Here is a 26,512-nt window from a genome sequence, read left to right on the forward strand (position 1 = left end):
GGAACTGTAACGGACAGACGGACAGGTGCTTTAAATCGATTTGGAAAATGAGTTTCAAGTCCTCCTGGATGTTGCTTCGCACAAACTTAATACATCCGTTTAACGACAAGTGGCGTAGTACATAAAAAACAATTTTTTGTTTTTCGAAAATTTCGACCTTGTGAGATAGTGAATACTTTAATAACTGATTAAAAAATTAGGTTAAAATGATATTAAAATACTTCGATTTAAACTCCCTTATAACTTCACTTTTTCGCACTCACTTGGAGGTGGTTTTTCAGTAGGTGCTGGCATTGGTGGTTTCTTTAATCTTCTATCTACATAAGGAGGTGGTGGAGGTGGCGGTAGTCTTTTTACTTTCGGCAACGAATCGAGCGAGTTCAGAATATTGTCATCTGAACGCGACCTTGCGAAGAGGGGCCCAGAGCCTGCGTTAATATTAGCGGTTACAGCCGCCGCTGCTAAAGCTGCTGCCGGATGTAAAGGAGGTGGGGGAGGGGGCTCATACGATGAACATAAACTGGCCATCGATGGACTGTACATGGGCGAGTAGGGACTCGGTAGCTGTACGTACGTATCAGAAAGGTTTTGTGTTGAAGCGTATCGCGAATGTGTCGACAAAGCTAGCGGCAAGTAGGGTGTACTACGATAAATAGCATGCCCTTTACAAGTCTCCCAAGCTCCCGAAGCAGCGGCATGGTGATAGGCTGCTAAATAGGAGTGCGGGTGCGGAGGGGGATTTTGAGCCATAGCAGCCAATAAGGAACCTTGCTTCGCGTCTAGATATTCCTGTTGACTAACGGCTGGATCCTGCAAAGGATAAATTACATAGTCAACATCACTGCACAGTTGTTGTTGGTACAACTCTAATTGTTTGCGAGCTAATTGATTTGGATAAAGGCCAGCAAATTGAGTAGGCGGTGGAGGAGGCGGTTGACGTGGCAGGCTTGGTGGTGGTGGCGGCAAATATTGGCGTGGCTTAATCACTGGCAATAGCACACAAGTTCGGGGAGCCGATTGCTTCATCTGTTCGCTTTGTTGTTGATGTAGTGGTGACAAGCTTTTGTGAGGTCCATGTAAAGCGTACGGCACTACAGGTATACCAATAGAACCGGGTAAAACTCCAGCCACGCCAACACATTCCACAACCATATCAGCGGCAGCTGTTGCCCATGCTGCCGCCGCGGCTGGAGTAGATTGAAGATGATGTCCCATAGTTAAGGAAGTTTGTGAACCGCTAACATAATTAGAATTGTTAAGAGAGTGCTGCGATAAGTGACTTGTTAGATGATGACTGCATATCGAACCGGTGGAAGACGTTGCCGAGGAACAATTTGTGGGTGCCGCATAGCTGAGTTTAGCATTTTCATTGACAATACTAGCATGTGCCTTAAGGATGTTAATTTGAGGTCTGGTTGTAATAAATCTAGCTGTGATTTCTTCAGACTTAAGGGAAGCCGTTGAACCTACAACAGTATTAAGTTGTGCATTTGTGCTTGTTGTTTTTGAGTTTAGCGATACATTTGCAGGAGCTACAGAAATTAGCGATGTTGGTCGAGGTTTATTGGCCGTAGGATATGGAGGAGGATCTCTACATTTTAAGGCTGCCGCAAGAGATGCTGTTGCTGACGGTTTGGCTTTTGACGAAACTTTTATTGTGGAAGGTTTTACGTTCGCAAATGTAGACAACAATGGCACTTGAGTAGGTACAGTTGTGAGGGACGATGTAGGTTTGTTGGAGATTTCTGTTAGTGAATTTGCAGTAGATGTAGTTCGTACGGGCGGTCCACAAAGTCCGGTTTTATGATGCCTCGCGTTATACGGTGGCGGTGACCGCGTACGTATGTTGGTAAAATTGTGCATATTGCTATCGATCCTTTGAGGCGGTGCCGGAGGATCCGTAGGCAACAAATCATTTATCAAATCTTCCACATGATCTTCGGTGGGTGCTGTGTCTTGATGCCCCTGTAAATACGATTCTCCCGTCATTGATAAGGGTAATGTAACGTAGTCGCAATCTGAATCTAGAGTGCCTGAGACTGTTTTCCGATTGGGATAAGTACCGCGACCTACTATTAGATCGGTCAATTCTTCGGCCGATAATAAGTTGTGCTTATTGTCCGTGGGATCACTGCCATCCCCACGAAAGGAACCACTGGTGCTTATATTAGAATCTGAACGTAAACGAAAATCTTCGGCTTTGGATCCTTTATTTCGATAATTTCCTCCGTCCACAGAATCCTGAAGGTTAGAATGATCAAGTCGCATATGGTCGTCGCTTATTTCACTTTTACTAGGCTGGAAAATGCCATAGTGGGAACTTTTTTCCGATTCGGCCATTTCCGAAGACTGACCCGTCAATTCACTGCTGTGCATAGTATACACACCCGAAGTCTCAGTTGGCGGGGCGCCATGTGCCAGTGTGTATACACCAGAGACGCTTTCGTTTTCGTCACGCGTTGCTTGCATAAAGTCATGATCAATACATGTTGAATCGGGTTCACTGAGTGTAGAGTTTTGAGCTGTATGACTAAAACCCAACTCTAAGCTGGATGAAGTGGAGTTGCGTCTCTGACCGATACTGCTATTAGTGGTATTAAGACTGGTTCGGGCAGCCAATGTGGCTAAGGAATTGGGATTCTCCGAAGTGGAAGGAGCTACTACTACGGTGCTACATGTTGAAGAGCACTGTGATCCTATATTGTGTTGCGAGTTAGGCGACTCCGTTGACGTGGAAGAGTCTCCAGCGTTGCGTTGGGAAGCCGTAGTAGGCAAAGATCCACCACTCGTAGAAGACGAATTACCAGCTGATGAGGTGTTGCTCAATTCTGTCGGCGACTCGTTACCGGCATGACTGATGCGTTGTTTTTGAGCTTGTCTTACGGATAAAGCTGCTAAATGCTCTTCTAGATCTTTTAATGATACTTGACCAACTGATGAAGTTTGTCGGCTTACACTTGGCCTATCGAGCAGATGAGCTAAGGCCAAGCTTTCGGTTGATGGTGCCGCTATCGGAGCTGGGGGGGAGTTAATCATAATTTCTAACTCGTCTTCCGAATGCACCCTATCGCTTACAATGCCTGATGTTGTATTGGAGCTAGTGCTTGATATTACGGAAATTCGCTGATCATTTTTGTTCTTATATGGCGGCAAGTGCAAGCTGCGTGAATAAATGTAACAGGCATGAAGGCAATTACTTTCTTCCTCCTCCTTTTTAATGACTTCCTTTAAACGGGCGGCTATTTTCATGCTAAACTGATGAGTCTCTTTGCATAGGGACAAAAGCATTTTGTTTTTTTCATCTGAAGTAGCGTAGAGAGTGATTTTGCTTTCACCTGAACGTATTTCGAATTTCTTGCGTTCAAAAGATAGTTTGGTAATATTGGGCCACAGAAAGGTTATCTGTTGTTGGGTACTTTCAGAGCCGACACCACCGCCAAATATTTTGATTCCCTTTGCATAGACTACAAACCAAGAATTGCCGGGACCATTTTCGTTCTTAGCTAGGCGCATACGAAAGGTGTGAGCGTTAATGCATTCATGAACTACACAGGCATGTTGTATATAATGTAATTCAGCATCAGCTGTAAGCATACCACGATTTTCACGATGACAAGCTCTTAAAGCACTGGAAGCCCAAGCAGTTCTCAGACGGACAGGCAAATAGTCTTCTAAACGAAAATAGTCTGTTCGCGAACTAGCATTCGTGGATATTGAAGCATTCGTTGAGGCACTACTTGGTCCTCGACTAATGGATGACGTTGAGGAAGCTGTTGATGAAGGTTCTGCTGCCAAACTCAAACCTTTTTTTAGACTGTCGATGGAATTGACGGTAGTTACTCCACCCACAGAGCCCGCTTGACTTGCAGATGTCATATAACTGGATAATCGTAGCACCCTTTCATTTACCATATTAGCCCGTTTACTAATTTTTAACAATGTCGTCGTTGCTGCTGGTGGCGGGGAAGTTGTATCTGCAATTCTTGTGCCTAGTTTATTGCCTAGTAGATCTATATAATTTCGTTGTTCCTCTTTGCCGTCGCTGCCTTCCGCGGATGAATTTCCCTCAACGCCTGTTGCCGTTCCAGTCGTGGTTGCCAAGGAAGGAGCATCTCCCATATCCGCTTGCAACGCTAGACCAGCTAGTAAAATCATAGATTGTTCGGAATATTCTCGAGGAATATCCCGGTTCAAGGCATTGTATTTTAATTGCAGATAGTAATTATGTCGGGTGGTCTCATCTTTTAACATCAACGGGCTCTCGATGTAGAACTGCACGCGAAAATGTAGTTCTAAGAGTGGTCGACCATTGGCGTCTAAACCCTGTTTAAAAATAAAAAACAATAACCGATGGGTCTTCGCTTTTCTTTTTCTTTTAATTATATCTTTAATTACATGTGTGTGAGAGGAGCGCCAACTTTTTGGACCATATTTTGAAAGTTTGCTTTCCGGATCGGCAAACATATATTCGCCATCTGTAAATAAAAAGAGAATATGAATATAAAAAGTATTTACGTTCGAAATAGGATGTTCAAATACCACCTATAAATATGTTCTACGCTACCTCACAGTAACGGCTTTTCAAAATCCGATCTGAACCATTTTCAATAGCGTTTGTCATTGGGCCAAATCACGTCAATATATTAGATTTCATCTAAATATCTCAAAAACTGTGGCCTGTAGGCAGCATGTAAGAAAACAAGACGGACGGATAAGATTAGACAGATGCAGAAAGTGTTTCTGAATCGATCGGTGTATTAAAAAATGGGTCTAACTCAAGTCTTTCTGGGTGTTGCACACATTCGCACAAACTTAGTATACCCATTGTACCATTCCTAGTATAAGGGAAAAGCGCTAGAGTTCTGCGTACATTCGTTTGATAAATGTTAAGGTTAACATTTCAACTTCAAGGCGAGTTGTCGTTCACTAACAAAAATTCATTCACGTCATTCTAGTTCGATTTGTATCATGCTAAAATACGATGCTCTAAGTACCCTTACATAACATGTCTAATCAGATTTTCGCTATCGCAACCAATTTAAAAAAAAAAATCTGTTCTATTTTTGGATTTCACCCAAATTTTTGAGTCTCTATGAGTGTTTAATCAATTTGCGGACAAGAAATTTTAATGCATTTCAGGGACTAGTTTGAAGAACAGATTTTAGACGGTTTGCGTGATAATTGTACAACGGAAGTGTTAATCGAAGCAAATATCGACGTAGTCAATGCGAATTTTTTAAAATGGCACACAAAATTGCCGCGTAAATGAGAAAGTCACTTCATTCACTGATCTTCTACTAAAATCACAGGGCTATCGGATGTATGAAAATGAACTGAGAGAATATTTCTTGCATCGGTTCAAGACTTAGGAATGACCTTCAGGTCAGTGTGGAAGCCTTTCTTCTATTGACAAGTGCATTTTCCAAGTTTGAAGGTTGAAATATTACACGACGTTAAAGCGAATGAACTATTACCCCATATTAAAACACCAACCCCAAAAGCGACTTTTTTGCCTAACTTTTGATCACCAGGCGATTTGTGCAAAGCGTGAACCAATTTAATTCCATTTTCATCATTTCTACGCAAGTCTTTGGTTGATCGTCGATGAAGTTATTCACAATTTTTCACAAAATTTCAATTTATTAACGATCAACTTGAAAGATTTTATACCACGTGTGTGCTTTGCTGTAGAATAAACTCATCACATAGACTTGTTTTTTTCCTTCGGTATTATTATTACTATTATTATAATTTATTTAGCCAAAGAAATAAATTCTAAGACTAAAGTTTTAAAGCATTAGTATATGTCAAAGGCTATGGGCTTCATTGAAAACTCTACCGGCCTTGAAACTTGAATCCACGTTCGACCGATTGTAACGGCTCTGCCTTTCTAACTTGCATAGCCATTAATAACACGCTATATTAGAATATGGTATTTTGCAAAAGCTTTATCCTCCCCGGAATGGGCACAATCCTGTTCTTTTACGTTAGAGATGCCACTATGCCATTAGTCATTTTACTTTACAAATAACTTTACTACATAAAGACCGAAAGCTATAAAATTCAAATAAAAATCTGAAGTTTCATTATACGTAGATGTGTGTATAAAGAGAGAAAAATTTATATTTATATATGCAAACTTCACTGTTTTAGCTGTATTTGACCAAGTTAATATATTCCCTGCGGTTTTTATAAAAAAAAAAAAGAATGAAAAAAAACCAAAAGTTAATTTCCTTCCAACTAAAAGTACAAAATTTCAAATGCTCTACAAAGTTTTCATCATAAAAGTCAAATATGTACACGTAAATAAATGAATGCATGGGTACGTGAATGATGCAGATGAAAAAATGCTCACACCTGCTTTCAACATAAGAATTTTTAAATGCTTGTTTTATTTCCTTTCTTTTTTTTTTCTGATGTTTTTTTGTTCTTAAATGCCATCCCAACGTACCACAACAACAATAGCAAATATAAAAAGCAAAAATTAATTATTTACCCGCACCTATGCCCTTCTATAAATATCGTGCATGATGATGCCGGGCGTACAATCATCATCATATAAATAAAGAGAAAAATTTAAATTTCAGGTTCAACACGGACGGAATTCAACATAAATGTTTTCGTATGCTTTTAGTAGTAGCACTGACTTGATTTGGTCTTTACCTGTTTTTCATTTAAAAAAAAAAAACAAAAAAAAAAACAAAAATAAAAATTTATTTTTGGGCATTTTTATGGTTCTTTTTTAGGGGTATGTAGCAGTAGCAGCAGCAGCTGCTGCTGATATATACGAAAAGAAAAAAAAAAAAAAAATGCTACACATTTTTATTGTAGGTTGTCTGTCTGAGTGATTGAACGTGAACAGCTTCTTGTGCACGCGTTTTCAATTATCTTTATTAATTTCATTTATATGCAGGAATTTTTCTGTTGTCTTCAAAATTGTTATTAAAATAAATGTTATGTTAAGTGGTAAATCAGTTCTTTTTAAATTTTAACAAAAGAGAAATGGTTTTTTTCTTTTTATTATTATTCTTAGTTAATAAGATTTATAAATAAATGCTTGGTATTAAGTTCGTTAAAATGTTCGTCTTTTCGTCTTTATTTTTCATCTTTGATTTTGTTGTTGTTTTTTTTTCTTTATTTATTTATTTTTTTTAAGTATAATTTTAACCACATTAGCAATCATTGCCCTTGAGATTTTTATCTCTTTCACTTTAATCTTTTTGATTGCTTGGCTTGACTGACTGACTGCTTGCTAGCCAGGCAGCTTCATGTTCGTAGAACGGAACGAACATCACAATCAAAAACTATACATAGTAAGCCCGTCAGCGCTTATGTCTTTTCCTTAACCTCGTCGTCGACGTCGTCGTTGTCCATGCGCACTTTTTATATATATATATATATATATATGTATATATTTTATATATATATATGTGTCTGTCAGTCATTCTGTCAAAATGACATAAGGTGTTGTAGGCTTCTTTCTGCTAGTCTTGGGATATAACTTCACTGAATTTTATTTGATTTTCTTAACCGGATATTTCATACCATCAAATTATATACCAAAAATGAAAATGAAATGACAACAACAACAATAACAACAACGAGAATGTTTTAATTTAAAAGTTTGATTAGTTTTCTGACTGCATTGGCTACTTTGCTCAAACATGTCGAGTGATTCTTATTACTTTGAAACTTTTGCACCATGACCTTGATACATACCAACAAAAAAAAAAAACAGATGAAAGAATTGATGTTCGGGCATGGCCGAATCTTTTACATCTATAAAAAAAGCAAGGAAAATATACTCGGCCGAAGATAATTTTATATCTATTACCGTTATCTTAAAAGACAAAAAAAGGAAAAAAACTAAATTTTCATGCTCCATAATACTGGCTGGACGCGGTTGGTTTTTTTAATAAAAATTGGAAACTTATATGGAGTGTGTATTGTAGTTTATGAGTAACGAGCAAAAGATGCGAAACGCAAAGCCTTCTTCAATTTTTGGCGCATAAGCGTACGAGCGTTGTAGGCGAGTCCTTTCATAGGTTTAGATCATTTCCAAACTCTTTTGCAAATTTGTAGAAGATATCTTCGTTTTTACGAACAGGGAAATGTTTGCCACAGATGCTACAGCGTTGGATAGACGGACGGAGGGACTGACATATGGGCGGACACGCCTGGCTGCATTTTGAACTTGAATTTGGCCAAGAATCTATATACTTAATGGGGTTTTCAAAACTTGCTCAGAAAAGTATTGAAAAAAATTAAGTTTTGATGCACTATAATATTGGGTTAATTTTTGTATAGATACTATAGCCCATAGAAAATACGCTCAATTGTTTATAGATCTATCTTTTGTACCTTGTGAGCAATGAGCAAAAAAAACTATTTTTTATTCCTTTTGAAAAACAGATGTTTTCTCACTTTACGCCTTTCTGTAGGTGTGTGCTACGACCGATTTGAATCATTTTTCATACCAATTGGCGTGCAAGGCATTCCCATGTTTCTGGTAAATCTGAAGCGAACATTACACAGATGGAAAACTGCAGATTATCGCGTTCGCTATTTAATAATGTCATCTTTCCATGAAAAATAGATGTTTGTTCTCACGGACCAAACACCATCATAGACTCAGTGTATTATCATGACAGTTTGATTAGGCGAACATTACAGTTTACTTTAAGAGAGAGCGCTTTTAACATTTCTTTTAAGTAAATTCTGGAATTCTTGGCCGTTTTGCATCAACCAAATGAAAGCCTACTCGGATCAATATAGGATTATAGGATAGGAATTTAACAAATGCTTTGAAGACTTACTCAACTCACTTTCACTCATTTCACATTGCTTATAGTTCATTACTGACTTCTTAGAGAGACTTCTTGTTGTTATTGAATATTATTCACACATGTTACATAAGTTACGCTTTAGCCGCACTATGGCCTTGGCATGCTTAGTACGTTAAAACTTTAGTTGAAAAATTTATTCCTCTGGCTGAATTACTTATAATAATAATACATAATATAAAGACTCCCGGTAATGCTCGCGCTCTGAATGAAAGCATACGGACGTCAAAAATCACAGGACATTCACTCATAGGCGCACGTGAAATTGTTTTAATGGCTTTTTGTTACTGTTTGTGATATTTAAGTATTCTGATGTCTTCTAAAAAAAAAATATATATATATATCTATTTACAAGGAAAGCAGAGAAGCTTATAATAGCGAATTTTTTATACAAAATCTCAAAAACTGCGATAGAAAAAGAGACTCGTAAGGTGCTATGATTAATGATAGATCACAAAGCCAAAACGCAGCTGTTAATCTCAAGGTGATCCCTTCAAATCACTTTAAACATTTCTAATCTTTTGTTTTTTCTTTGTTTTTTTAAAGTGACCATAGTCACTCAGCAGATGTACGTGAACCATCGGGATCGTCGGAAAGAAGTTGGGTAAGTGGAATATTTGTTATCTTTTTTTTTTTTAATGTAATCAAACATTCCGAAGATATTCCCTATACGTGAAACACAGTGAAGAACACAGTCAGAAAGAAGTTGAGTAAGAGGAAAAGATAACACAGTGCCGACAGCCCAGTGAGACTCTGCCCAATCGTAAGTAAAAAGTTGGTGCTGTTATGCCTCCTTTGACTCGGCACTCGCTATAATTACAACCAAAGAAAAAACACTATGGCATTTGAGATTTGAACCCAAGAGCACTAACTTGATGGCCGCGCCTCTTTCCTACTTGGCTACTCAGGCGCATCGCTAATTAGCTTCATCCAAGGGGCAAGAATCAAAAAACAGGCAATAGAATAAAAGTCTGCTTAGGAGCAAATAATGATCAACGATCTGGAAATGAAGGATTAGCAAGATGACCGAAAATCTAAGCGGAAATTTCGTGCAATTTTGAGTTTCCGCGTAAAGTCATAGCGACAATTATTTAAATCTCGCACGCAATTTCATTACCTTTAGTAGGCAGTACGGATTAGATTGAGAAAATCGAAAATGCTGCAACGCAATTTCCTTTATACTATAATTATTATATATTTTTGGATTCTCTCCACAAACACTTTTTGAATATGTGGCCTTGCAAGCCATAAAGCAACTAGCTAGGAAATAGATTCTATAGAAATAGAATTTGAAAATCCCCAAACTATGTATATTGTTAACCAACACGAAAAGCGATGCCTACCAGACTGTCTTGTCTGCCTGTTCGGTAACCTTCAATGGATAAGATTTTAATCCGCGAACGTCGACTTGGTAATCGCGACACTTCGTTGCTTGGCTATAAGAGAACCATAATAGAATAATTGAAGCTTGCTTGACTACAAACAGGGCATGCATGATCTCTCCTCTCGCAATTATTCTACGATTTAGAAATGAACGGAGACGATTTACGTGCGCATCACATTTAGTGTAAATGGATGATGCAGAGTGCGTAAAATTGATGAACTGTGTCTCAACTAATGGAAAAATTATTAAAAATTAAAAATTAAAAAAATATTAAAATAATTTCTATTTATTGCATTTGCGTCCCTACTATTGCAGCAAGCAAATCACTAAATTAAATAACTAAGTTAAAGCACATTTATATACGTATGCTTAGCGGTTGAGCGATTGAGCTAAGCCTTTTTTCACCTTTGATTCTGGTTAATCGTGCTTATATAAAGAATTGTGGTTTTTTTTTTTTTTTAGTTAATCATTACGTAGACATTTAGAATTGAAATTTTTGAAAAGGGGCGAAAAAAGCTTATTTTGATTATCATAAACGAACAAAATACTCTTAAATCATTCATAGGCAATGCTTTATAGTCGGAATTTAATTTTCAAGCCCTGGTCAAATAGAAAACAAAGCAAAAAAAAATTACGACTGTTAAGATAGACTGCGAGTTTTAATTACTAAGTTTCGAGACTGAGGAACACTTCTGCTGTTCATGCTTGACTGAATCTCCACTTGTACATTTGTATAAATATTTTTTGCCTTTGTTTTAATTAATAATTTTAATTTTTATTTGCAATATTTTTATTTATGAGGAATCATAAAAACAGCTTTGCTTTTATGCATGTGTTGTTTACATATCTCAAATTTCTTGACGTAAATGCATGACGTAAAATGAAATAAATAAATTTTTTCTCGAATCCATGAAACATTATTTAGAGAATTTTAATTTTGTCAAATATTACGGCGAAGAGAAAATATTTTGAAATATTAGTAAGCGATATACAACAGAAAGAGAGAGAGAGAGTGCCATAAATAACAATTTTTTTTTAGTGCCAATGATTAAACGCTAACAATAACAATTAACGTTAATAAATAATTAAAAAAAAAAAAAAAGAAGAAAACACTAGCCAATGATCTAAAATAATCGCTAATATTATTAAGGCTCAGGCAAGGTAGTACGCGTTTGCACTTACCGCGGCAACTCATCCATTATTGACACACTGAGTATTTAAAAAGCAGAAGCAGAAAAGCAGGACTTATTTCGGAAGGTAAAATATCAGAAGAGATTAAGGGCAGGCTTGATGATTATGGAAATTCTAATCCGTCGGAGAGAATTTTTAAATACCAGTCAAGAAGAAAAAGAAAAAAAGACCATTTTTTAAAAAGGGAAAACGTAAGAAGAGATTAAGGAAAGGCTTGATAGACGTTATGGGATATTATCTAATCCGTCAGGTAGAACAAGAATTTTGAACTACCAGTTAACTGAATTTATGCGCATTCGCAGAAGCATGGGTGATGAACACGATTCAAGTCACCCCACTGAGGTAACAATGCCAGAAATGATTGAGCACATGCCATGATATTTTGATATCCAATTTGTTGGACAAGCCAAATTTGAAAGTGTTTGTTTTAGCAATGGCCACGAACATCCTATATAGATTTACGCTATACTTCGTATTACTCATCCCCCTCAGTAGAAATTGTACTCAAGAAAAAATATTTCAATGTGAAAAAAAAAGAAAAAATTCAAGTCAGCTAATGGCAAAATTGGGAGAGTTGGGATACGAATTGCTTCCGCAACGATCATATTCTTCAGACTTGCTTTTTAGCGACTGTAGCCTATTGTATTGGATAACCGTACAAGATTATAGCTTGGTATTGCTTTAAATGTGGAACGTGAAACCATTAGAAACACTAACTCGGAGCTCGAACTTAAAGTAGATCAGTTTAAAAAATAAAGTCCAGTGTTGCCAAAACGATTGTGTTTCGCTTATTACATACCTTTACTTATTAATGCCACATAAATTATTTTGCCCTACTGCCTGTTCTCCGACGGCAATGTAAACACAAAAGTTTTTAAGGTTTCTAATTAAATTTCTCTGGTCCTCTAAGCATCTCTGAGACACATGATAACTACTTGATGGCTGCACACTTTAAGATTCCTTAGCCTAGTTTTTGTATTCTTTACACGTTATTAAGGGCATATTGTTCCCTCAACAACTATGGGTCCTTCTACCGAACTGTCGAATATCTTCGCTTTTCAACACTTCAAAAGCACGCCAAGTGCGGAGCGCAGCTTTCCTGACCGCTAACATCATAAATTATTTATGACCATAACAAATATGAATTTTTGCAGGAGACCATTTCAACGTTCATGTTCGTATTGGAATAAGATATAAGAAACTAAGTGTTTTTTGTCCAACTCTTAACAGCTTACCGGATGTATTGTAGATTGAAAGATCGAAGGTTGCTTGACTGTTCACGAGAAGAGTAATTATCTCTCTAGAGTCAAAGGCTTAATACTTTTTAACTAAATAAGTTTAAAAGCTATTTATCTAAAATGTATATATATATATATACATATATATATATAGTTCTATTCATATATATATATATTTCTATTTCATACAATTATGCGCACAAATATAGACTCAAACATAAAAAAGGACAAAGAAAACAAAAATCGAAAACATAAAAAATCACCATGAAATTCAAAACATCAGATTTTTTTCTTCTCTATCTACACATACGCAGAATCAAGCAAACATATCATCGCGAAGGCAAGAACGTAGAGAAATAAAAAAAAAAAAAAAAAAAAAAAATAAAGAAAAGCAACGACAGGCCAAAAAAAGAGAAAAAAAACGAAGCAAAGGAATTTTAATTTCTGATGTTATCAAATGCACGCAACAACTACAACAATCACAGCATTAACAAGTCAAGCAAAACATGATTGCTATGGCGGTGGAAGAAGAGGAAGCAGAATAACAACATAGCTATGATAATGATGTTGTAGATGACGGCGATGATGATAATAATTATAATAATAATGATAATGGTGGCAATGATGATGATTATAATGATGACGATGATGATGAAGACAAAGAAGGAAGGAACAGAGAACAGCAAACGCACAGACATAGAAACAACCTACAAAAAAAAATAATCATTATGCACCATTAATATTACAACAACAATAATAACCACAAGAAAGCCAAAGACAATAAGAGGTCATACAAATACAGTACATGTACATATGTATATGTACGAATATAAGCGGCACGCACACATTTAACACCATAAAAACAGAAACAAAAAAAAAAAAAAAAAGAAAGACTTTCAGGTTGTGTTGTTGAATTTTTCGAAACAATTCACGCAATCAGTTCAGAAAATACAAAAAAAAAAAAAAAACCAACCAAAAGCATCCAAAGAATATTTCGAGAAGAAAATATAAAGCATCTGCTGTATAGTTTAATGCATACACACACGAATACGCGCTTATGAACAGCAAAAAGGTGTACATATGTAACTATACGTAGTCAACCATGTAGAACAGCTATAATGGAATGTGTGGAGTTCGCTTATATATATATATATATACATATATACATATATATACATATATATAAATAATTTTTTAACACAATAACAACAACAAAAACTAATACTATAATAATGATGAGGCTGATACTTGGCTTTAAAGTAAAAAAGCATGCATCTACGTGCATACACATATATAACGTATACGTAGTACGTACATAGATATAAAATTCTACATTTGTTCGCGGCATTCACATTAAATGCAGCAGCATCATCATCATCAATATTATTGTAATCAAGCATCAGTAATACAGAAGCAATATGTATGTAGCATATATATATATACATATATATATATATAAGCATATGTGTAGATCTGTTCATAAAGAGTTTTTTCATTCTTTTTTTATTTATTTATTTTTTTTTTCATTATCTTTAGAATTTTTGTTGTTATACTTGATGTTATTTTGATTCTGTACATTTAGCCAAAGGCAGTTTTACAAAATAACCATCTATCTTATGGTAGAAATACTAAAAGAACAATAAGACAATACTAATACATATACGCGCACCAAGCGAAAAGCGATTCTTTTTACTTTAAAAAAAAAAAAAAAAGAAAAAAAAAGGCCAACAACAAATTGAATGCGATTATTAAAGGAGGCAACGGGTAAAGAAGGCAGATTACAGAAAGTCGGTTATACAGGTACATGCATATATAGTTGTATAAGCGCGCTTGTATGCGTGTGCATGTTCATTTGCTTGCCTACGTATGTGTGCATGCTTATATGTATATGCATTTATGTGTATATTGTAGTGAAAAATAACGTTGAAAACTTTTTGATGTTACTTTGATAATGTGTAGCACCAGTAGCTGGAGAATCCATTAAAAAATTTATATATAACTCTTTGTATTACTTTATAGCAGTAATAATAATAATAGCAGGAAAAAAAAAAAACAAGAAGAAGAAGAAAAGCACACATACTTACATGCAATCAAACAGAAAAAATGAAAGAAAGTGCTTTCTTGTTTACTTAGGATTATATTGGTGGTGCTATAAGAGCAATGTTCAAATGCTTGAACGCATGCAAGCATTCACGTACAGACCATATAACTTTATGTATTGCATAAAAAAAGTAGTTCATCATTTATGATATGACATAGATTTTAATGTTTGTTGTTGCATATGCTGTTATCTTTTTTTTTTTTTAATTTTTATTTCATCTCTATCATATAATCATCTTTTTTTTTTCTTTTTTTTTTAATCATTAAATTTCGAATAATTTAATCTTTGTAAGCCTAAACAAGTTTGTGTCTTAAGTCTTTTTTTTTTTTTTCTTTCTCTTGATTATGAAAAAAATTCAAATCTGTATTTAAATGCTTGAAACTAGATCATAAGGAAAGCTCGTAAAGATTGGAAAATCATTGGTTTCGTTCAACTGCTCCGCATGGTCAGTGTGGCTTAAAAAGATTTAAAGTTTGATTAGTCGAAAGAAAAAAATGCTTGAAAATTTTAAAGGATCGTTTTTTTTGTCGTTTCTTTTTATAAGTTGGTGCGGGTGTGCGCAACAATCAGAAGACAGATACAGCCACGTTTTATTACGCCAATCGATTCTGAGAGCTAAAAAGGGATTCTGAATCGGTCTAAGCTCTAGCTATCTGTCTGTCTGTCCCTTTGTCCAGCCTGTTTTCTTGTATTTAACCTACAGGCAGCAAATTTGGAGATATTGTAATGAAATTTGGCATAGCGATATATTTTGACCCAGCGATGAACGCTAGTGAAAATGGTTCGGATCGGAATGCGTTTTCGACCATTTCTCCTATAAACTCTATATGACTAACTGTAGGATTATGTAGGGTATTTAGCCCACTATACTATTTCACTGATATTTAATTCGGTCAGTTAAATTTGTGGTGAATGTCATCTAAAGTGTCATCACTGATAAAATATGATAAATGTAAATGTTCCGCCTAAACGACGTTTATTAGATTCTTTAAATTTTTGTAAAAGAAAATGCATCAGAATCCTTTTAAGAAATCGTATATATTTATATTAGCATCAATATTGAAATGGATATGGATATAAATGTCTGGGTAACCAGCTGCTATTGAATCCACGATTGCGATCTGGAATTTTTTTTTTTTTCTCATTTTTTTTCGCGAAAGGAAAAAATTGGAAGGTTTTATGACGCCCTAAAACTTCCCTGGACTTTTGACGATATTGTTTGGGTTATTATCGTGGAGTGAAGACCGCCTGAACTTGAGATTTCCCTTAAATTGTCTTCCATATCCTATGTCCACTGTATTTGGTTATGATATTGACATAGGCGTCGCTCACACAATTCCACATATTCTCACACTCTGATATATTTCAGTTACTAGATTGTTTGATGCAATTGGCCTCTTGACCTGCAATGCTTAGGAGTATATTTTTGGCATTCGTATAAGACACGTTTGACTGATGCTTTCGGCTTCAAGTAACGTGAAAAAAAATGCTATCAGCCATTGACTGAATGGACGCAAGTAGCTACGCTAGGAGACATGGTCGTTAACTATTTCTTACATAAAAAAACACCGAAGGGTACCATGCGTCCTATTAATTCGGTGCAGAAAATACCAAAAAACACAAAAAAGGCTAACCTCGGAATCTAAGTTTCAAAATTTCAAAAATAATCTACGGTCGTTGTAGTCAACATGTCTCTTTGCCGCACACTCTTTCTTCTACATACAAAAAAAAAAAAGGTTTGTTAACAAAAAAATATGAATGGAATGCTTTCAATCGAGAATTTAGTATCGAAAGATAGTCTAAAATTATTCATTAGGGACCATACCACTAGGAACATATATACATGTGTATATGCATGTACATTGTAAATAATGGGTTCGGAGCGTAGGAAGTAATCTCGCATGCAAGTTTCTTAATATATTTTAATCATCTGAGGGATGATCCTATATGTACAACATGGCAATGGTAAGAACGAAATGAGAAGAGAGAGACTTGAACGGGACGCAGCTTGGTGGTAATTACTTGATCGGTAAGTTTTATATCCTTCTTGATCGAGCCGTATCCATAACTACTACCTCGCACCAATTGTAATTATCGTGCGATCTATCGCTCTTGGAGTTAAATACGGGATTGACCATTTCTTAATTGCTTGCTTTCGCTTGAATAACAGAGGAAAGGGGCGGCGCCGGCTTTATAAAGAAATTTATTTCCTATAAAAAAATTCGAAAATTGGTTATCGAAGACTTTACCTCTGCTTGAAAGAAATGAAAAATTGAAACGAGTATCATCGTACATCAGAAGATCCACAGTTATTATTGGATTGAAATTTATCCTATAAGAAGTCACAAAAGGTTTTCCATAGGCTCAAAAGGCTGTTTCTACATGCTTAGCGTCGTGAATAAGTGAGAAATTTTGTGACAAATAAGGTTTTTCTACTTAGAACGCAAAAGCTTTTAGTTGAAATCAGAGCAAATGCGAAAAAAACTTGAAGAAGAAAAGAAAAAACGCCAAGAAGTCTCTTCAATGGAGTTAATATTTTTAATGATAAGATTTGCAAGTGGGGGAAGGGGGGGGGGGGGAGAATTTGAAAGATCGGTTTTTTCGTATGTAAGTACAGAATATACTTATAACCAAGAAGTCTTCTGAATGCAATACTTTTTCACTCTCTAGATTCTAGATTGTGTTTATTTATTTATTCCACTTATACAAGACACTCAACTAAAAATTTTGACAGTCGAGTTCAATTGACTCCTCTTAAAGTAAATCTTAATTTAATTAATATTGAAACTTGGTATAAGTACAATAAAACGAATAAGAAGGAAAAAAAAAGAGGAATCGCATGTACACAACTACCATACAGCCACACCCACAACCGGTGCAGGACCAAATTGCGATTGAACCCCTAAGCCAGCGCAAATATGCATAAGCTAGGCAACCGATAATAATGAACAATAATTCATTATCGTGACATTTTAAGGTTAAGAGCTAGTTTAAGTACGACATAGGTAAATTATGCACATTAAGCAATGTTGCTTTAATGGACTTTAAAGAGTCCGATAACGAGAATAAGTGATAGACGTCATTTAGGTTCTTGCAAACAATTCTGAGCGGATTAAACAGCTCATAATTACATTTACATTTACTAAGCTTAACCAAGATAAAATGCCTAGAGAAGGGGTTGGGGACATTAGGGGGGTGTTAAAATAGAAGAAAAATGAAGTCAATGGAATCGCTAAAAATCACCATACATGCTGCATAAGAATTAAATAGAAGTTAAAATCTCGTTAGAGACACTAGAGACTGTTTTCCGATTGCTGGGTTTAATAAGAAAGACAAGAGAGAATTTCGTAGTCGAACAAGTTTTATCCTCGTGAAATTTACTTTCTAAACTAAACGTCCGCCGTATTGATAATAAGAGAAGAAAAATGGAAGTGTCTTTATATACTTCGACAAATTGGAAAGTTTTTTTTCTTTTATTTTTAAAAAATTGAACCACAAGTTGTAACATTCCACCGGAAATACGTTAGCAGTTGCTCTAATCTGCTTCCATATACATTTTGTCTGTGTGTTTTTTTCTGTTTCATTTTTTAAAATTTTCTATTAAAAATATCACATTTTTCATACTGCTGAGGAATATTAATGTCATAAAGTTCCTATATAACTATAAGCAATAACTACTACCATTGCAACAACATATTACGTTTAGCTTTGTAACATGAATTTTTCTTCCACTACTACTATTAATGTTGTTGTTGTTATGATTGTTGTATTTTTCTTCCTTACGCTAAAGCATGCTCTCTATGTAAAAATCTTACTTTGCCAAGCTGTGTGTAGGTTTTTTCTTTTTTCTTTCTTTTTTGTTTTTTAATTTCTTTGCACACTTTTAACTGCCAGATTCGAAATTTACGTTCTTAAATATTTTTGTTCTTGTCGTCGTTGTTGCTATTGTTGTTGTTGTTGTTGTTGCTGCTGCTGTTGTTGTTGCAGCAGTAACAGCATCAAGCAGCACGCTCACTTGCGGTTGTATTAAAGCAATACAGGATAGCTACCTGAATTACTGAACACGCGTCTTATGTCTTATATGTTTGTCTGTCTGCCTGTTGTCTGTCCTATTAAAAAACAAACAAAGCCAAAAAAACAAAAAAAAACAAAAAAAAAGAAAGCAGAAAAATAAGAATTCAACCAAGCAACCAACCATCTTTACTGTTCAAGTCTGTCCATTCTTATAGATATAAACGGGAAGATATATGCATATGTTTGCATGCTTGTGCATGCTTAAGTATACATTTAGTAGAAAAATAATAAAAAAAAAAAAACAAAAAAGCAAAACAAAAAATATATTTGTAAGTTCTAAAGATTTTTTTTTCGTTGGTTGGCATTTTTCAGGTTTGTTTGCTAGCTATTGCTTCCTTAGGTATTTTGTTGTTGTTGTTTCTTTTTTGTACATCTTTAGTTGACTTTTTCGTATTGTGGCAAAGTGGCCTCTGCCAACGACATCAACGGCAAGTTGCGCATTGTGGCAGAGTTTACACTCTAAAAAATCCAACCAATACTTGGTGCATTTGTATGTGAAAGTATACACACACACACACACATATGTATATACATACATACATAAATATATACAGTGTATCCATATATATATATATTCATAGGTACATAGGTATACATGTATATCTGTTCTTGTGCTCGTACTTGTATGCGATCCTAGCTAGCACTCTGAAGAGGCAAAAAAAACTGGTTTGTCTCGGGATGGTGTGTTTGCATTTAAAAGGAAATTCTTGATATTTATTTTTTCATTTTTTTTTTTTGTTCTTAAAGCATTCAGAAAAATTGCATGTGTTTTTAGGTTGGACGTGCTGTTGTTGCTGTTGTCGTTGCAAAAAAAAAAAAAAAAAAATTTTTTTTTTTTTTCATTTCGTGAACTGCTGTAGCTCAGCTCGTAAAAATGCATCACTTGTACTTAAAGTTTTCTTGTTATATGCTTTTAAAAGAATCGTAAAATTTTATTGAAGTATCCCAACAACAAAAATGTTCGAATTTCGTGCTGCTTGGTGATAGAGTAGGAATTTACTTTATGTTTTGCAAAGCTAACCAACAAAATAAACAAACGGGGCCAAAAATGTTAAAAATAAAAGAGTTTTTCTCCTTTTTCGTACATATAATAGCTTTAATAATCATGAAAAGAATTTCAGTTTAAATATGTAGAACACAAAAGATTTAAGCAACAAACTAGCCTAAAATAAGTCTTCATTCAATTAACTAAGGAAATTGCGGGCAATTGATTCTCTTTGCTTGTCCTTTTTAGAGGATAAATAAAAAAAAAAGAATAGAATATGTTCTCTCGCTTCTTTTGATTTCATAAGCGCATGCTTACTAAGTCCATTTATCTGCCTTCGATGTGTATTTACAGGTGGGCTACATTGCATACTTTGCTTTGACCGCAATGTAAATAAACAAGATTTGTGACAATTTTCATTTTCCAGATTTTGCGAACTGATTATCGAAAAGTATAATAACACGGCAGCCGGACAGACAGAAAAGACGTAAATTACTTTAAAAAGTGATTCTGAATCGATCGGTATAATAGAAGATGGAACTCTATCCGCATGTGGCATACATTTGCGCAAGCTTACTATACTCTTGTACCAAAAGTGGCCTGGAAATATGGGAACATAAGTTTTGAATTGTTTGTTGTTGTTTACTCATTAATTATGGCAAAATCTTGCATAAAGAAAAATGTGTTACTTAACTCATTATTCAACTCGTGGTTTAAACAAGACGGCTTCTCAGCAGGTTTATTATTAGACTGGACAGACGCACTGCTGAAAACATGGCTATTTGTATTCGTCAATGTATTTAAACACCTTAAGGTTAAGAGGAAAGCTTTTGGAGATTTACAATTCGCCAAAAATTCCAGTAAAGAATTATTTGGGAAATAATGTCACGAAGGTATTAATATTCGATTAAAAGCAAGGAAAAGCACTAGCGGGCCAGGAGCCTCAAAAAGCCTGCACTATCCTAAAGTTATTTATATAAAGGCTTTTCAAAATAAGGCTAACTGTAGGTTGAACGCAAAAAAAAAGACGAAGGACGGATAAATTTAGATCAATACAGAGAAATGGTTCAGAAACGATCGGTGGGTCTACTTCAAGTTCCTCTGGTTGCTGCACTTATACTATAAGTGACGTAGGGTGTAAAAAAGTTAAAAAAAGTTGTTTATTAGAAAACTTACCGATCAATACAGCTAATCCAAATAATTCGGTATCGAGCATGCCTTGTGTGGCAAAATGCAGGCATGTCTGTGTATACACTTCTCTGACTCGACTCTTTGCATCGACTAGGAAGTATAAAGTTTTGGGTTGTTGATTGCCTAAAAGTCTTGAAAAAACCCATAATTGAATAACATACGCCCTCGTTAATATCAAAGACTTATAAAATATTATACCTTAATGCTAAAAAACGTGAGCCCGGTGATAGCTGTTCGGCCGAGGACGCGCATACTTCTAAGGGCGCGCTGACAGTACAAAAAGCTCGCATGCTGCATCATTATTTAAAGGCAACAAATCGCGTGGAAATATTCTGATTCTGAAAAAAAAAAATAAAAAATAAAATATTAAATACATTTATAAGAAATCTTAATAAAATGCTATATATATATATAGGTATCGATAAGAAAGTAATTGAGATGTTATTTCTCTATACACTTAGATAAGTAATAGGAACGAATGTTAATTTTGCAAATATTTTCTTTTTGTTGCCATCTTTTGAAATATTCTTCTCCATAAGCGGCAGAGAGGCGGCTTCTTTTCTGAAACCAATTCCCATAGATATGTTTTCTGAACGCACTCGCTGGCCTTCCACTATGGTTCTGAGGAGATGATGCTCATCCTAATTTGTTCATTACCATCGCGACAAGGCAAAAACATTAAATGACTAAAATCATATTCATATTTATTTTCATTTACTTTTTTTTTTTTTTTTACTAAAAGAAGACCTGCGCAGACGTCTGACTTTGACTTTTTATGGAATCGCAACAAAAACGAGTTTTCACTTCTTGAAAAAAATCACTTTTTCTCTTTGATTTCCATGTAAAAAGTGGCGAAAACATGGAAAAAGGAACTATGCTTACCTCACAGATGAAAGATCCACTTGAGCAAATTAAAATTGAGAATTTTACGATGTGTTATTGCTTCCCGCTTGAAATCTTTCTTCTGAATTTGGCTCAGTTTGGAAAGGCGACTTGATCGATTGCTTCACATTTTTGTAGGCGTGTTGTTCATAAGTTACGTTTAAGCCACTTACATAGATGTCATAAATAATTTATGAAGAGTTTCCTTTTAATTTCTAGGCTAAGTGTTTTCGAATAGTCAGAGAATCGAACGAGAAGAACATACCCTTTTCAAGATTGCAAAACTGCTAGTCCTATACATACCTAGAAGAGATTGAATTTCACGTTTTGATGGTTTTGATATTACGTAATAGAAACGACTTTAAGTGAATTTGTCCGGAAAGAGCTTTCGGAACCGTTTTTACGTTGTTAAGTTCCAGTTGTGCCTAGTTATTGCTTTCAATATATTAAATTTGGCCCTCAAAGTCTTATGATTTTATCTATACAATTATACATTTTTAATTCATTCTGGCTTTCATGTAGTACAAGGATATATTAAGTTAGTACAAATGTGTGCAACACCGAGAAGGTCTTGAGATAGACCCACCTTTTGTTATACCGATCGATTCAGAAATACTTTGTAGGTCGACCCAATCCTGTCTGTCCTTAATTTTTGATGAAATTTGGTACATCGACAAATTTTTATCCAAGGACGAATACTATTGTGGGCGTGTGATTGCTGCCAGATGACACCAATATTTTAACATTGAGTTCCATGTATCAAGTTTCAACTTTCTATTTGCATTTCTGCGAAACTCGTGCGGTTTCCATAGGACCGGGTAACAACATGTTGAATAGTAAAAGTGCATAACCAAGTTTTTACAATAAAGAAAAATCGAGGACGCAAAGCTCTACATCTGACACCCAGGCATACGCAAAACGGTTGGTGATTCTAATCTTAAAACAGAAGATAAAGCTCTTCTTTACTTTACCTTAATGCGCCAATATTTGCGTTTTAGGTCTAATAAATGAAATTTTCATTTCACAATAACCGAAAAATAATACCCGTAAACAAAAAAATCTGCAAAAATATTCTCAATTTTATTCATCCCTAATAGCGATGAATTTCTCTATCATGGATTATACAATAGGAGCAAACAAAGAATGGATCATACCAACCAGAATACTGCTTTCATTCTTTTCATGAGGAAAATTGGTATACAACATGGGTAAGCATAGGTTGAGTTATACAGACCAACATACAGTTTTTACTTTTTCCGTTTAGCTGCAAGAAAAGCTCATCGATAGTGAAAAAGCTCATTTGAATATAGAAAGATTTGCTCTTGCTTTCACAGTAAAAGTCTTAAATTAAATATAATTAAAACATTGTAATATTATGAGGGAACGGACAGACTTTGACTGCCGATATATAGTTATAAAAAAAAAAGAATTGACGCATATAAAGATATATGTTAAAAACTTATGTCAGCAAAGATAGCGAAAACGATAATAAATTCTGTAAAATCGAAATAAATAATCAAACAAACATGCCAGCAAACAGAAAGACAGACTCTTCATCTTACATACGTTGAGTGTTAATTTATATTTTTTTTTTTTTTTTTTTTTTTTTAAGTATAATTTATGCAATATGTCAACACCTTAATAAAGCGCACCGAAACGTCGTCATTACATACGTAACATGTAAGAAAATTATATACAACTCCAGCCGAATCTTTTGCACTTACTAATATTTTCTTTCTAAAGAGAAGCACAAACCCACCAAAAAAAAAAAAAAAAAAAAAAATTAATTTCGATATTTTATAATATTGGATGAGCGTAGACAATTCCTTCCATATGGATATTTCTATCAATGTACATATTACAGTTTATAAGTGTAAGAAGCAAAAAATTTATTTTCTTTTCCTTTTAAAAAAGGAGTTACGCTTACTCTGCTTTGAACTGCAAGCTTATCCTTTAACAGATTTCAGTACGAATACAAGAACACAAGAGCTTCCAAAGTTTTTGCAAATTTGAAGGAGATTCGTTCATTTTTGCGATAAGAAGGATATTATGCATAGATTTCCTGCAGGCAGACAGACGGACATACTTTTAATCATTTTCTGAATTGATCAGTATTATAAAAGGTGGGTCTGTCCCCAATTCCGCCTGAGCGTATATAAGTTTGTACTGCAAGTAGTGTTGGGTGTAAACGAGGTGAAAATTCGATACACTATAATAATGAAAGTAGATAATGTTCACCATTTTTGTACAGTTACTTTAGGAACACCTATGAAATACATATGAAAATTTTTATCATTGCATCTATTATAGTTTACACGTGTAAGAAGCGAAAATATTGTTTTCTTTTCTTTTTTGAATACAGAGACGGACTCAATCTAAGTAACCTTCTCCTTCGATCGATTTCAATACGAACCTGAATGCAAGAACTTTTAAAGGTTTTGCAAATTTAAAGGCGTTATTTTTATTTCTACGACATAGGCGGATAGACAGATATGCTTACATCGATCTGGAACCTGATACTTATCAAGATTCCTTCTGCCTGTTGCAAATGTTTTCAGAAAATGAATATACCTGCGTCCTTCGATCTCCGTATTCAAAAAGAATTATTTATTTATTTATTTATTTATTATTATTTACTTAGGCATGATTTGATGAAAATAATATTTAAAAAAAATTATGATTTGTATATAAAGTTGAGGTCAATTTGTTGTTATTGATTGATGACGATATCGAAAATGTTATGCTGTTAGATGGCTTTTTTATTTAAATTTCTTATTCTTCTTCTCCCTTTGAATAAATTAATTAATTTATTTTATTTTATACATAATAATATATAAAAGTAGAAAATCGCTTTTGTAAACTTTTGGTTGCTTAGACCGTAAAGTAGATATTATAAATTAGTTGATATTATGTTGCGAGCCAGCAAAACTGGTGTGTTAAACTTTTAACTCGCTATGAAACCAGTAGCATTTTTAAAAAAAACCATTTGTTACAGTTCGTTTTATGTTTAAGCAAACAACGCACATATATAAATAAAATCTCAAATACTTGAAGAGAAATATAATTTATTCTACATATAATTCATTTCTAATTTATTTCGAAAATCTTGCTTTATTCAGCTAAGCGAGTTGGTTGAGAAGATTTATGTCATTATTATTTTTAATCACACAAACAAACAAAAATATACTTATGAATGATTGTTGTATACATGAAAGATCTATCTATAAATTATATATCAATATAAGATCTTTCGACTTTACATTTTAGTCCATTTGTTATACTCCACATCATTTGTGGTAATCGGGTATATTAGATTTATGTAGACGTGTGTGACACCCAGAAGCACTTTTTATATGTACTTTGCATACAAAACTTGTCTCTCAGACTGTCGGTATTTTGCTGAAATTTGATACCACCGATGTATTTTGAGCCAAGAAAGAACGCTACTGAAATGGTTGCGATCGGACCACTTTTTCGATCACTTCCCATATAACGTCTTATATGTATATGCATTAGCTGTAAGGCGGTGTAATGTATTTAATAATAAGCAGTGACCTACTATAGTGCTTTGACTTGTTTTCTTTTGGAATTCTTAAAGTCAATATAGTTTTGTTAAAGAAGAGAAATGTTATATACGCATGCTCCTGGTTTAACTTCCCAGATTAGGGATAGAAGCAAACTGCAGTTGTTTTCATTCATCCATTTAGTAAAAACGCTTACAACATCCACAAGAAAACTTCGGAGACTCATTTAAAGTCTTGATCAGCATCAGATTTTGAATTGATTTAAACATGTCTGTCCTTCCGTTTGTGATACCCATTGTTTTGCTATTACAAGATAAATAAATTCAAAGCGAAAAGGAATAAAAAAGTAAGACACAAAAGGCATACAAGTAGTGTAAAAGCTGAACCTTTTCACTATCGTTATTAATCAATAACAAAATGGCCTCAACTCTACATACAAATCGTAATTTTTACAAATATTTACAAATATTTCTTTTTTATATCATATTTTTTTCATAATTATTTGGGTAAAATGTTTACAGCACGCAGAAGCAGTTTTAGGAGTACGCATTTTTAGCTTGATCAGTATCAAGATCTCGATCAAGGTTCGTCCGTCTGTCCATCTGCACAAAGCTTATTATCAATTATCGACTTTAAATTTACAAAAAATGTTGAAAGTTTTTGCAAGCGGGGCGCTATTGAAGGTGGCGAAAATTGGTTAAAAGAAAAGCCCGCAGTATAACGTGAAGTGAGGAGGGCTTTGTCCTCAAAAGTAACTAAATTCGATTTATTGGTCATAGGTCACGAACTACACGTGACGCAATGAACAACGTTTGCAAAATTTCCGTCCGGGCTTGTTCCAAATGTGCGTAGCATATCGGCCATTATCGCAAAGAAGGGAAAAAGAGTGACAGACAGAGACGGGGCCTGGGAAAAATATGCCCGATCGGTCACTGTTATGCCGAGCGTACAGATTTCAATGTCTACTATTGTTTTGAGGTTATGTGTTATATAAATGAATTCATAAACAGGCGAACACTGCTCAGGCAATTGAAAAGTCATCAAATGTATTCAAATAATAAAAAAAATAAATATAAGCATAACGTGTAACGTGGTGTAA

The 26,512-nt window shown here is 34.6% G+C and overlaps 1 protein-coding gene across 8 annotated transcripts in view; it reads right to left on the reverse strand.

Annotated features, from left to right (window-relative positions):
* The window catches only part of LOC119633973 (protein expanded), a 59,508-nt gene that overhangs the window by 3,395 nt on the left and 29,601 nt on the right, over positions 1 to 26,512 (reverse strand). For all 8 annotated transcript variants that reach the window (XM_038027841.1, XM_038027837.1, XM_038027843.1 and 5 more), the window contains 4 exons: positions 21,206 to 21,345; positions 20,993 to 21,138; positions 4,396 to 4,475; positions 264 to 4,323 (listed from right to left, as the gene is read on the reverse strand). In XM_038027841.1, the coding sequence (XP_037883769.1) occupies positions 264 to 4,323; positions 4,396 to 4,475; positions 20,993 to 21,138; positions 21,206 to 21,297 (4,378 nt within the window). In that variant the 5' untranslated portion in view covers positions 21,298 to 21,345. The remainder of the gene's footprint in view (positions 1 to 263; positions 4,324 to 4,395; positions 4,476 to 20,992; positions 21,139 to 21,205; positions 21,346 to 26,512) is intronic.

This window comes from Glossina fuscipes, unplaced genomic scaffold, assembly GCF_014805625.2.
Source record: "Glossina fuscipes isolate IAEA_lab_2018 unplaced genomic scaffold, Yale_Gfus_2 2, whole genome shotgun sequence".
In the NCBI taxonomy this organism is placed as follows: Eukaryota; Metazoa; Arthropoda; class Insecta; order Diptera; family Glossinidae; genus Glossina; species Glossina fuscipes.